This window comes from Mustela nivalis (assembly GCF_964662115.1).
Source record: "Mustela nivalis genome assembly, chromosome: 1".
NCBI lineage: Eukaryota > Metazoa > Chordata > Mammalia > Carnivora > Mustelidae > Mustela > Mustela nivalis.
The window spans coordinates 118657876-118671133 of record NC_139020.1 but is presented as its reverse complement, the minus strand read 5'-3'; the positions used below and the strand labels follow the sequence as shown (position 1 = coordinate 118671133).

The 13258-nt window shown below is 48.0% G+C and overlaps 1 protein-coding gene across 3 annotated transcripts in view; it reads right to left on the bottom strand.

Annotated features, from left to right (window-relative positions):
- Positions 1-13258, bottom strand: part of SEMA5B (semaphorin 5B) — a 114252-nt gene that overhangs the window by 18119 nt on the left and 82875 nt on the right. For all 3 annotated transcript variants that reach the window (XM_082747158.1, XM_082747159.1, XM_082747157.1), the window contains exons 4-6: positions 11439-11484; positions 1112-1174; positions 613-711 (exon numbers count right to left, since the gene is read on the bottom strand). In XM_082747158.1, the coding sequence (XP_082603284.1) occupies positions 613-711; positions 1112-1174; positions 11439-11484 (208 nt within the window). The remainder of the gene's footprint in view (positions 1-612; positions 712-1111; positions 1175-11438; positions 11485-13258) is intronic.

The window sequence follows — 13258 nt, the reverse complement described above, 5'->3', positions numbered from 1 at the left end:
CACCACCACCATCGTCCCTCTGAGAGAGCCGCCATCATGGAGGGAGGAGGTTGTGCCAGGAGCTCCTTCGCCTCTGTTCCCTGCTCCACCCCCAAGTCAGGACCCTCCACGGTGAGGTTGACTGACAAAATAGAGTAGACCCAGTTAAATTGGAATTTTGATGAATTACTGTTTAGCATAAGAATGTCCCAAAGTTTTCATGGGATATACTTAAGCTAAAATATAATTTGCTGTTTATCTGAAATTAAATTTAAGTGGGCATTCTTTTTTTGTTTTGGGGTTTTTTGTTCTTACTAAATTTGGCAACCTCACTCTTTGTGGTGTCTGGGTGAGAGATTCTCTCCATGCCCTTTACTGTTTTTATTTTTTAAATATTTAATTCATTTATTTGACACAGAGAGAGAGAGAGAGAGAGAGCGCGTGCGAGCGCAAGCACAAGCAGGGGGAGTGGCAGGCAGAAGAAAAGGGAGAGGCAGGCTCCCTGCTCAGCAGGGAGCCTGAAGCAGGGCTTAAGCCCATGAGCTCAGGACCACAATCCGGAGCCAAATGACTGAGCCACCCAGGCACCCCTCCGTGACCTCTTGAGTCTGCCTTACCCCGAGGGGGCCCCACCTGTCTGCTGGAGCACACGGGGGAAAAGGCATTGGTCCCGCACATGAACACTTTCCGGCCAGTGACAATCAGGACTCGCACGTAGTTCTGACACTCCTCCTAAAGCAACCGGGATAGAGAAGTAAGAGAGGGACCCGTGCACCCCGTGTGGGCCTGGCTGTCCTTCCTTCATGCCACTGCACCACAGACATCTGAGAACACTCCCCTCTGCCCCTGATGCACCCTGCTCCGAAGTTGAGGTTGCCTCTATGGACCTCTCCTCCTCTCACACCTCCGCCCCCAGGTCAGCCCGCTCCACCAGTGCCTGCTCCCATGCTCAGTGCTGCCTCTTTAACTGCCCCCAGAACACCTCCTCACACACACACACACGTGCACACGCACACACGCACACTCCTCCAGGCTGGGCCTCTCTGCAGGCGGCCCTGTCCCCACATGGTGCCCCTCTGTCAAGCCTCCCGCCAGCTCTAAGTCAGTCCCCTGGACCCCCAGAGCCACTTACCTCGGTTTTCCCTTTGCTTTGGCAGGAGCGGCGCGTGTCCTCGTTGGAGGCCCACTCTGTGGCCTGTGGGAGGAGCACACAGACATCACATGGCTGTGCTGCTCACCGTCGTGGCAGGCAGCAGGCAGGGTTGGGAGAGGACCAGAGTTGGGAAAGGGTCAATGACAGCCAGTGGGGTAAGTGTCCCCCTCACTGCATCCATGTGAACTCAGAGGGCTGCCAGATCTCCTTACACAGAGACCTTGAGGACGTCCCCTCAGTCCAACACTGCCCCCACTTGGGTCAGGGAGGTCTGCAGTAACAATGTCTCCATGCTGAACCATCCCCAGGCAGCTCTGTCCTAGGACCTCCCCTTTTTTCCTCCCCCAGGCCAGCCGGGGAGCTGGAAGTGGCCAAGGAGGACCTTTAGGACCACCCCAGACCCAGAGTGGGAGATGGAAAATGTGCCTCCCTTACGGGCCAGATGGCCCTCAAATGGGTAGGAGGCGGGGAGGGAGGAAAGGCTAGATTTGCAAACCTTAGAGACAGACCTATTTCATTTTCCCACTATTATCTTGCAAAGTGTTTTGTTTAGTTTTGTTTTTCCTTAACAGGTAAAGAAACTCTGATTCTGTGTGACTTGCTGCTGCCATGTGGTAGAGCAGGGATTGGAACCCAGGTTCTTGATTCAGAGGCTCTGTGTGTTTTTTCTCTTCATCCCACTGTCTCAGAACCTCAGGCTTCCCGTTTCCTAATTGCTCCCCCTTCCCCGACTCTGCTGCCAGCTTCCCTTGTAGCATGACCCTTGCTCTGTCGTGGGGTGCACCATGGGGTACTTGGGGATGGGGCTTTCCGCTCAGGGACTTGTGTTCCCCAGTATTCTTGGCATTGGGAGAGGGGGGTTCCACCTAGGACCCCCCCCCTTCACCCATTCTGTCTCTACTCTCTCACATCCCTCCCAGCCTCTGAAGAGCAGCGGCAGGAGGAACGCTACCCTCCATGTCCCGGCAATGCCACCAGCCCTGGAGTGGGGCTCCTTATAGATTTCTGGGTCACATGGATAAACTTGAACTGCCTATCTGCCCTGGGAGAGGGAGCCTGGAGCAAGCAGTCCTTCAATCCAAACAGGAAACAACAAAAACAACAAAGCCAACCTGTTTTTAATTTCTCACAAAGCTCCTTCTTGCCTGCAGAGCTCCAGGGCCAGGGTGTGGGAGGGGAAGGGGGCTGGGAGAGGAAGCAGCAGGCTGCTGTCCACCCACAGCTCCCCAGGCGGCTGCTTTGTGGGGCAGAGGGAGGGCTGACTCCTGCAGAGCCTGGAATCAGGAGGTGGGGGGTGGGGGGAGACAAGTTGGTCATGCCTCCGTCAGCGCTATGAGCAGACTGGGCTCCTTCTGCCACGCCAGGCCTGGAGCACAGGCAGACCTCTGCTCCCAGACCTTGGAGGGCAAAGGACCCCTGGCATCTGACCTCAGAGCCATAGGGTTTATCTGGACAGGGACAATGGAACCATTGTCATCCTCAGACCTCCATCAGCTCCCTGGCTGAGCCTGATGTGAGAGGAAAGAGGGACATAAATAAGCAACTCAGGGGGCCCCAGGGACCCGACAAGAGCAATGGCCCACAGACACTGCAGAGGTTTGGGCCTGAAGCTCCAGACAGTGGGAAACTGCGTGGGAAGGAGGGGCTGGGAGCTGGTGGGCAAAGGGGCCTTGCTCATAAGGGGGTGGGAGTTCCACTGGGTGGGTAGGGAGGACAGTTGTGCACGATCAAAAGCAGTTCAAGTTACCCTGGGCTGAACACCCAGACAGGCACTGTGCCACGGACTTGACAATACCTCCCTCTTGGATCCTCACTGCCAGTGAAACATGTAGACTTTTGCTCATTTTATAGGCGAGGATAATGAAGCTCAGAGCGGTTGAACAGTTTGCCCAAGGTCACAAAGCCAGTTAGCAACAAACCTAAGATACAACCTGGACAGTTAGCACTAGAGCTGAGCCCTCTCTGTTATATCCTGCAGCTTCTCACTCACAGTGAATACATTTCTCAAGCCCAAAGTTAGAACATATGGCCCGAAAAGGATATGTATATTTATAATGATAACAGCACAGAACAGACTTGTTTGAGTCATTTTGAAAATTTTTATTTTATTTTAAAAATTATTTATGTCCAAGTAATGATGTACAGAGTTGAAAAAAGTCAAATGATATGAAAAAATTAATAAAAATAAACCCCGACAACCCACTCCTCCTCCAACTCCTCCTATTTCCTAAAGACAACTACTTCCAATGCTTTTAGCTATTGCTGTGTATGTGTATGTTTTAATAGAATTTCTTTTCATTTAATTTTTTAATCCAATTTCTCAGAAATATGTATCAGTCTCAGACTTTCTCTTCTGACTTCCTGTTATGGAGGTAAAGATTTTTCCCAATCACCCATCCCATTCTCCCCCACCCCAAAGCACACATACATTTCTCTTTTCCCCATCCTCTCATTGTAATTATATAATAGTATTTAAAATGTTAAAACAGTTATTTGTTTTTAAATTAAAATCAACATTGGTATTTGCATTATTATGAATATATACAAATTGTTCACTACTACCAACCAGTGCCCTGGATTTCGCTGAATATAAAACACCGTTGATTGCAATATGAAATGCCAAGAAAGGAAATATATCGCCAATCAAATCTTTATTACTTAAAATTTTAATGTAAACTTATTGAAAGTACTCTTATTTAGATTTACAATTGTTATCATCTATCAATCTTGTGTGTACAAAAAAGAAAAACAGAAACAAGATTAATTAAGTATTCTTAAACCTTCTTTGAATTCAGAGTTTGCCTCTTCTGAGTCACTTTACAGTGGTTGGTGCTCATTTGTTTTGTTTGCTTGTTTTCGAGGATCATGTTTTTGAACTGCCTGGGGCTTCAGGGATGCAGCAATTCTTAAAGGATATTCCACTCTGGTCTCCAGAATTTTCTTCCAAGCTATGGATCCCATTCTGTAAGTTGGGATGCTGGTACTTTCTTGGTCTTATGAGAAGGTGTCCACAGAAAGTTTTCCAAAAAATCAGGACTCATATTCCCTCCTCATATGATCCTAAAATGGTTTGTGGCCTGAAATGTTAATGGGTTGCTGTTATCAGACTAATGACCAAGTTCACGCCTGCATAGGCGAGGACAACTCAATCAGGACAACAGTCTGGCTGTCGGTGATGGTAAGACGCCACAGAAAGACATGGCCTGATTTCAGACTCATTAAAATGTGAAAATGTGCATCTGAGAGTCAATGCAATCATGTCTATTCTGATGAGGTTTCCTTCTTGACCAACTTTTTATTTTCCTGAACTGAATAATTGCCTTGGTTTTCTTCATTTGCTTGTTTTGCGATGTACTTACCATTAATTTCTTCCCGGGTGTTCAACAGATGTTACAAATCCCTCTCAATATCACTTGTATCATGTAAATACAAATGGTTCTGATCATCCATTCATTCCTGTCCTCTCCCTCCTGCCCCAGCCTCCGGCCTCCTGCCCCAGTGTGCACTGGTTGTTCCTGGGGTCTCCTATTTGGTTGTTATCCCGGGACTTACCTTCTCTCCTTTCCTTTTTGCTAAATCCCATTTTTCCCATTTTTTTGATTTACTTGCTTATTTTGGTGAAATACATTTCCAGTATCTTCCTAAGAAAAGGAACATAGTAGATCAATTTTTTAAAAGTTTTAATCTATTCATTTATTTAAGTAATCTCCACACCCAACATGGGGCTCAAACTCACAACCCCAAGATCAAGAGTCCCATGCTCTTCTGGCTGAGCCAGCCAGGTTCCCCATGGCAGATTAATTTTTTTAAATTCTTGCGTGTCTGATTCATCTATTTTCATACTTGATCGGTAGCTATGATACAGAGTTCTAGGTTGGAAATAATCTTCACTCAAAATTTTAAAGACATTTGTTCTTCCATTGTCTTTTAGATTCCAGTGTTGCTATGAGAAGTCTGATGTAATTCTTTTTTTTTTTTTTTTTTTTGTTGAGGAGATGGGGACAGAGAGGGAGGGAGACAATCTTGAGCAGGCTCCATGCTCAGCACAGAGTCAGACGTGGGTGTGGATCTCACGACCCTGATATCATGACTTGAGCCAAAATCAAGAGTCAGATGCTTAACCAACTGAACCACCCAAGCACCCCAAAGTTTGATGTAATTCTTACTCCCCAACTTTTGTAGTGACCATTTTCTTTTTCTTTAGACTCTAGGTTTTTTGGTCTTCTCTTTCATAACAATATCCTAAATTTCACACTGACGTGCTTTAGTGCATGTCCCTTTTGGGGACTCATTCAGCCCTTTCAATGTGAAGACTGGTCCTCCACATTGGCAGATATTCTTATGTAATTTCATCTTTAATTTCTTCCTCACCTTTTCCTTGGTTCCCTTTTTTGTAGTTCATTAATGCAGTCAACTGTTGGCCTTTGTCTGTTGATCCTCTAATTTTCTGTTATTTCTCTCCTGTTCTTCATTACTTATTTTTGTTGTTGTTCTAATTTGTGGGAGATTTTTCTTCACCCTCCTCTTTTATTGCTTTGATTCAACTTTTATTTCCCCAATCTCATTTTAAATTTCCATATTTTTATTTATTGTTTTACAAAACATTTTTATATCTCAGAAGATTCAATTCATTTTTTCTAATTCCTTTTAAAAAATGTTTTCTTATATTTTTCTTATTGTCCCTGTTTTCTTACAGCTTTCTTAATTCTATTTGTTTGTTTGTTTTGGTCTTTCTCCTTCCCTTTAGAGGCTTTCCTGATAGGTCTGGTGATTTGGGCTATTTTTTAATATTTAAAAATAAATCCACTAGCTATTTCCCACTGAAAGGAACTGGCCTCTTAGAGTAATGGCTGATTCCAGGTCTGGGGTTAGGAAATGTACAACAAGGCAAGTTTGGAACATCTCCTCACATCAAACAGCAAGGATGCAACCAAAGGCAACTAGGGTCATGATGTCAGAAGACCCAGGAACTAAAATGAAGAGGCAACCTACTTGCAGAGAAGGGATAGTCATGAAAGATAACTCCAATGGACTGAAACACTTCAATAATGTTTAAAGCCATTTTGAGTTTGTAATAATAAGAAAAGAATAAAATTAACTGATCATCATTGACAGACTGATCATTGACAGACACTAGCATATTCTTTGAAAAGTGGTAAATAAAGAATATCAAAATTTATCCTGCGCTTCCTATAGGACTCTATGGTTGAGTAACCAAATAGGAGATGAAAAGTTTTTCTTTGTAGAATCCAGCTCATACACTGTAACATCTGCAGAATTAATGGATCTGGGAAACAATCATCAATGGCTGCTAACATTGATAAAAACAGAATACTCTGTGTGTCCTAAAAAAAGCACACAATAATATCTACAAAGTAAGCAATCTTGCAACGATCTAAACTGAATGAAGTCTTTAGATCTAGCAATCAATTTACAGATGATACAGAGAATAGAGGAACGTGTTACAATGTACCACTTGCATGGCAATCAGCAAAATCCAGACTGTGGAGAACTCTATAGGGTAAATGACCAAGTTTCTTCAATAAATAATTGCACAAAGAGAGAAAGGAGAGAAACACTGTTTTAGCTGCATACCCCATTAGTGTCTTTAGCCTTCTTGGAGTCTTAAATTTTGGAGACTCGCCAGTTAGCTCTTTAGAGAAAGGGTCTTAGTCTCCCTTTGTTGGGGGAGGGGTAAAATGGATGATGGGACTGCTATGTGGGATGGGATAGGAACCCTGGATAGGAACCTCTCAATTTAGACAATTTCAACTAGTTCCCCGTCTTATCGTTATACGTCATCCTCACATTCCACAATACCTAGCAACCCAATTTCTGAGCCCTTCGGGTGCAGGGGGTGCAGCTTACTTCTGTGCCATATTTTCTTCTGTAAACTGTTCTGCTCCGCTGAATCAGTTATGACTGTCCATCCATGTCCCATCTCCCTGAAATATGTTTAATCTCTTCTCCATTGACATCTCTCTGTCATCGTGGATCCGAACAATTAAAAATTCTTCACTGTCCTTTTAGTGGGTTTTTGTGAAGACGTGGAGATAGATATGTATGATCAAGCAATGTGCCATGCATAAAGCTTTAAACTAGGACCGTCCCAGAAATTCCAGTATGTTAATCTCTGGTAACTACATGGTTTTTTGCTATGGGAGAGAACGGACGAGTTGGTCAGGAACTGGAGAACTCTTTGCAGAGACTCAGCACCTCGCTTGGACACCAGTGACAATGGCTCAACATTAAAATATCCTCTGAGCATTAAGTCCACTATTCAGCAGAGGTTAGATTTCAAAGAACTTGATCGCTGCCAGACGAGGCTGGAGAATGTAGCGATAACTAGAAGAGAGCTCAAAATCAGCTTCACTGCCAAGGCCGAACAAAGCCCCATATGCGTGCTGACACGTATGTGCAGAACAGACTGCGTTTCTGCACTTTCGAGACATCTGGCAGCCCAAGGTCATAAATCCATTGCAATTAGGCCGCCAGTCAACTCATCCCCTGGAACCCCTCCAGCAAAGGGCAGAAAATTGACAAATCCAAGTTAGCTCATCACACTGTAGCCCCTGTCACTGTGGACGACTGGTCACCTTTTCTTTCCCCAAACCACTTTAAGTTACACTAATAAATAACCTCCACAGATGAGGCGATTTGACTTCCCCTTCCTGTCCACAAGCATGAGTACACACACACACACACACACACACACACACACACACACACAAACACGCCTGCACGCGCACACACGCCTTCTGTGCTGCTTCACGCATCTCCACTCCCTTTAGCATGCTCAGCATTTCGATTTTCCTGAAGAAATAGTCATTTACATAAATTGTTTAATAGGGGTCGGGTACTTAGAAGTCCTTTTAATGGACGCTGGTTTGCATAAACTGTTTGTGATTAGATTTTCTTTAATTATTTAAACTATCAATAAAGCATGGAGCTTTAAGTTTGGTTAAATCCTACCTTGGGGCCAGTGGGGTGATCATTTGGCTGCAAGGAGAGGTAGAGCCATGGGGACTCCCGGGGCATATGGGGAGTAGAGGAAGCCGGGCAGGAGGGGGGTTGCTGGGCCCTTCCTCTCTACTGTGGGCAGTGGTCTGCTCCACTTTGGATAGCAAATGCTTCAGACTGAAAGCTTATAAGCAGGAACCCAAAGCCCCAGAGAGGGCAATGGAAGGGCACTTGTTGAGGTCAGGCTTCTGTGGTCAAAAGTCAGGGCTTGTTCACCAGGCCAGATGACAGACGAGGGGACTGGAGGCTGGGGCTCCCCCCCGCCCAGCCTCTCCAGGGAATGCTACGCAGCTTCTCCAACTTCTCTCCCTCTCTCCACTTTGTGGTTAGAAGGTACTCACTATGGGGGGTGGATGTGGGCATGAAAAGTATTTATTCTTCTCCTGAGTTCTGTCATGGGGAATCCACTCTGGACTCCTGAGATCAGGCCCCAAAGAGACCCCCTGGTAAGGTGGTAAAACCAATTCCTGGTGCACCTGTGGCTGATTTGCCACCGCTGAAGCTGAGCCCTGCCCCTAGTGTGAGCCCCCAGTGTGCCTATGGGGCCAGCATAAGGTCTCTTCCTAGGGCTGAGGCCAGGTCCTCACAGAAAAGGATGAACCCAATGCCAGGCCTCATCAGCAAGCCAGAGAGTCCTAACATCTGATCAGGTGTGGGACCTGGGATCTGCTGTCAAGGACACCTGGGGAGGCCAAAACAGCTGGGTAGCCCCTACAGAAAAGATACTAAATTTGGCTGCACACTGGAATCACCTGCAATTAAAAAAAAAAAATCCCAGTGCCCAGCTGTACCTCGACCAATCAAGTTTGAATTTCTGAGGGTGGCACCCAGGCATCAGTGTTTTTTAAATCTCTCCTGATGACTCTAGTGGGCAGTGAAGGGTGAACCACTAGCCACTAGCTAGCCACTAGCCACTAGCCACTAGCAACGAGCCAGGCTAGCTCCATTCCCAACCTGATCTATGCTACCCAGCTCTGGAAGCTAGAAACCTAGATGGCACCACAGGGGCTTAAGCCTTTGGTTAAGCCCTCCGGGGCTGCTAACTTCCCCAAATCCAGGGGTCACCTTCACGGGGAAGACTGTGCTGGGTACGTTTGATGTTGTGACCCTGTGTTTCTGTCCCCTGAAGATCTTTCTCTTCTCTCCATCCCCATTCCACTGCCTTAGTTCCATTTTCCCCACTACACACTTGGGTTCTGGCAGTTGCCTCCTAACTGGCTCTTCCACTAATCCATTCCCTGCACCAGGCCAAGTGATCTAAACACCAAAACTGGTCATGCCACTTCTCTGCTTAAAACACTTTGGTGAGCCCCACTGCATCCAAATTAACATATAGACTCCTCAGCTCAGCAGTGAAGACCCTCCAGTGTGGCCCCTCTCTTTCCCCAGGCCTCACTTGCCACCCCTCTCCCAGGCACACCCCATGATCCCAAGCACTGGGCCCCTCAGCACCCCATGCTATCTCACACCTCTGTGTACCCCCCTCAGTTGCTTGGCAAACCCCCATCCTTCAAGCTCCAGCCCAAGGGAAGCTTTCCGAGAAAGCTTTGCAGACCATGCGGAGCCTGATGGGTTCCTCATGCCTCTGGGCCGTCGTTGAACCTAGCATTCACCCCGCCGCGCATGCTTCCCACTGCATCGTTTTTATTTCTGTGCATCCGTTTCTCCTCTCTTTGACTGCTTTACTGCTCTAGTACTGCTCCTAGAAGACCTTCATTTGCAGACCTTGGGGACCTAACAAAAAGCCAACTGCCTGAGCTCAGGGCAGGGCCCCGGGATCCACTTCCTTCCACCCACTTCAAACCACCTCAGCACCAACTTTCCCCAGGCCCTGACCTGCTGGGCTTAGCATCTTGGCTTCATTTTCTGTGGCTGTCAATTGGTGACTAAGTTCTGGACGGGCACTTGTTTACCAAGCTGGCAGGCCACTGGAAGGCCATAGCCCAGACCCAGGACCATGCTACAGATACCCCATCCAGGACAGGGAATCATTTGTGATCCTACCTGCTTATTCCTGAGGCCAGTGACTGAGCCTTTGGATCTCAAAAGCCTAGTACCATGCCTGAGACCAGACTTGGCTTTCAGTAGGTACTCAATAAATGTTTATTGGGTGGGTTGGTGGATGAATGGAGGGCGGCTTGGCTGCTTAAGGTAAGGACTGAAGGATAGATGGACCCATAAATGCACGAATGGCATTTTCCTTTCAATTTGTCCTAGGTCCTCTGGGCCCTTGCCTTCTGATGGTTGCACCTTTCCTGCTCTATTTCCCCGCCCCTCTGGCAACCAGTTGCAATGTGGCCCTTGTGGGTAGACACCCAGGCGCAGCTGGAAGAAACCAGACCAGAATGTTACAACAGCTCACCAAGGAGGTGCCCCTTCCCCAAATGCCCTTTGCTGTGAAATCCTGTACCAAACAGCCCAGCACTTGACCACCTCCTATAACCGTTCCATAATAAGGTCCGAGGCGGCACTTATCATCTTGTCTTGGCTACACTGTGAGCTCTAGAGGTCAGAGTCTGATTGTCTTAGAGCCCCTGCCCGCCCCCACCCCAGTTCTGATGAAATAAACACTCAAGCCTCCCAGACACAAGAACTGAGTCTTTTCCTTCACTGAGGAAGAGATGGACTTTTTTCTAGAATGTTCTGCCTCTGCAGAGGTGGTTTGGCATCTGTTTCTCAATCTGGGATAAATGTTCTGGATCAAGGGGTCCCATTAAAATGCCTCCCAGAGCACTTAGGGAATTATGCTTGGGGAGTCCTTCTTGGCAGCAGATAATAAATCAATCACAGCTCAGTGAAAATGCTGTGTTAGAATGGGATCACTCAGGCCAAGCTAAGAAAGGAACCAGGGACACCCTTTCTCTCGAGGCCAAAATTCAGACCTTCCTGTAGGACTACGAAGGACCAACCATTCCAGTTTGCCCAATAATGTCCCAGATTTCGCACCATAATTCCTGCATCCTGGGACCCCTTGTTCCCAGGCAAACAGGGCCAGCTGGTCATCCCCACCCACGTGCTCCTTCTCTCCGGCGGCAGCAGCCCCTCTCCATGATGCAGGAGCCCCGGGTGTCTCCGTGTTTATGTGGCCATGTCCCCACCGGCAGCTACCTTCCCCCAGTTACCTGGAAGCCAGTCTGAGTCCATGCCCATGGGGCTCCTGTTTTTGCCCCCAAGGGCTGAATTTTGAATCTTGCTCCCTCTGCTACCCCAGCCCCAGCTCCCAAACCCCAGGGAAATCACAGGGAAGGGAAGGGAAGGGAAGGGAAGAAAAAGGAGGCAAATGTACCTGAAGGAGAGAAACATTGGCAAGGCTGAGTCTGAAGAGGTAGTTCCTGTGAAAACAGAGACAGAAATCATAAGTCAAGCTGGCTCTGCTGATAGGTCCCCAGGAAGCAGCTTCTTGGCTCCTGTTTCATGCGGGGCTAGGTGCAGAGTGCGGAGGGCCTATGGTAGGCCAACCCCAGGGATAGCTTCACCCCCACTGGCTCTTTTGACTTTCCAGCAACCCCGGGAGTAGAGAGAGAAAACTTGATTTACAGACAAGGAAACAGGTTGTTGGATCAAGCAAAGGAGCTGGGATTAAAACCCAGACTTCCTGCCCCCTGGTGGTGCTGGCAGGCCCAGGGAGCAGCCCCACCACCATCTTCCCAGCCAGGGAGCCTACTTCTGTTAAACTGGGAGCCTCATGGACCTCCTGCTAATGAGCCATCTCCTTCCTTCCAGCCGACGCACTCCGCTCCTCAGACAGGCCAGCCCTCTCTCCCAGTGTGGGGCCTTGGGCCCCTCCAAGTCCCGTCTGCCTCGTCATCTCCTGCCGTCCCTCCTGCAGGGACTCTGGATCTGACCTTCCCACGGCCACCTCCCTGGACCACCATGTCTCCTCTTGCCCAGATCACCACGTCCGTCCCCTCCCGATTCCTGTCCCACACCACCCAACCCACACCACAGCCTCATTGACCCCAAACACTGTTTTCATCCCATTGGCCTGCTGCTCGAAAACCTTAAATAAGGAAACGTGTCCACACAAAAGCCTGCACATGGATGTTTTTCACACCTTGATTCACAATTGCCCACACTTGGAAGCAACCAAGAGGCCTTTCAGTGGGTGAACGGGTCAATACACTGTGGTGTATCCAGATACTAGAACATTCCACAAAGCAAAAAAGAAGTGAGCGGTGGGCACCGGGGACATCGCTTTGCATGGACTTTGGAGCTATGACTCATCATGGACATGGAGGGTGGCAGGACCACTGGTCAGCGTGCCACACAAAAGTGACGGCAGGCTCACTGAGCAGACCCCTCGGCAGGCGCAGGGAGAATTCTGGCTTGGCTATCTGCTGGGTGCCCTCTGGGAGCCTCAGTGTCTGCATCTGGGAAATGGAGAAACAAACACCTGCCTTTCTCATTTCACAGTGCTGTGAGACAAGGGAATGGTGTGATGTGTGCTAAGAAGCTTTATTAATATCAAGCAGATGTAAAGTCTTGGTTTTCCCTAAGAATTTTCTTTATTTCCTTCTAACGTCTTCTTTTGGCTGTTCGTCTTTTGGTTACTGAAGTGTTTAGGAATAATTGCTTTAGAACTTTCTGGCGTACCTCAGCTGTATTGAGAAGAGAATTGAGGAGAAGTTTGTGGAGTAGGCCAGCAGGAGAAGGGAGGCCTTGCTGTAGGAATCCGGGGGCCTGAAGGAGACCTCAGCCTAGGGGCTTCTCTTCCCCAGCTGTGGCTCCAGGCCCAGCCTCCACTTAACTTTTTCGCTGTGCTGGGGCTGAGCAGGCCTTCCCCGTGACCTTGGCTCTAGACCTCTGCTGGACCTCCCTAGCCCCTGCTCTGCAGAGCTTCCCCGCCCCCTCCGTCCTGGCCTAAGGACAGATGGGCTCCGGCTCTACTCTCAGGGAACACCAGCATCTGCTCACAGCTTTAAAAAATTAGGGGAAGCATTGCATCACTTTATTATTATCCCATCAAAAATCATTCATCACAGCATTGCTTGCAGTCTGCTCTTCTGGGAGATGAGAACAGAGAGAGATCTCTGCAGGCTGACCGGCCCCTAAATCCCTTATGGAATAAGACAGGGTATCCATGAGTGAAAAATATCCCAGCCTGAA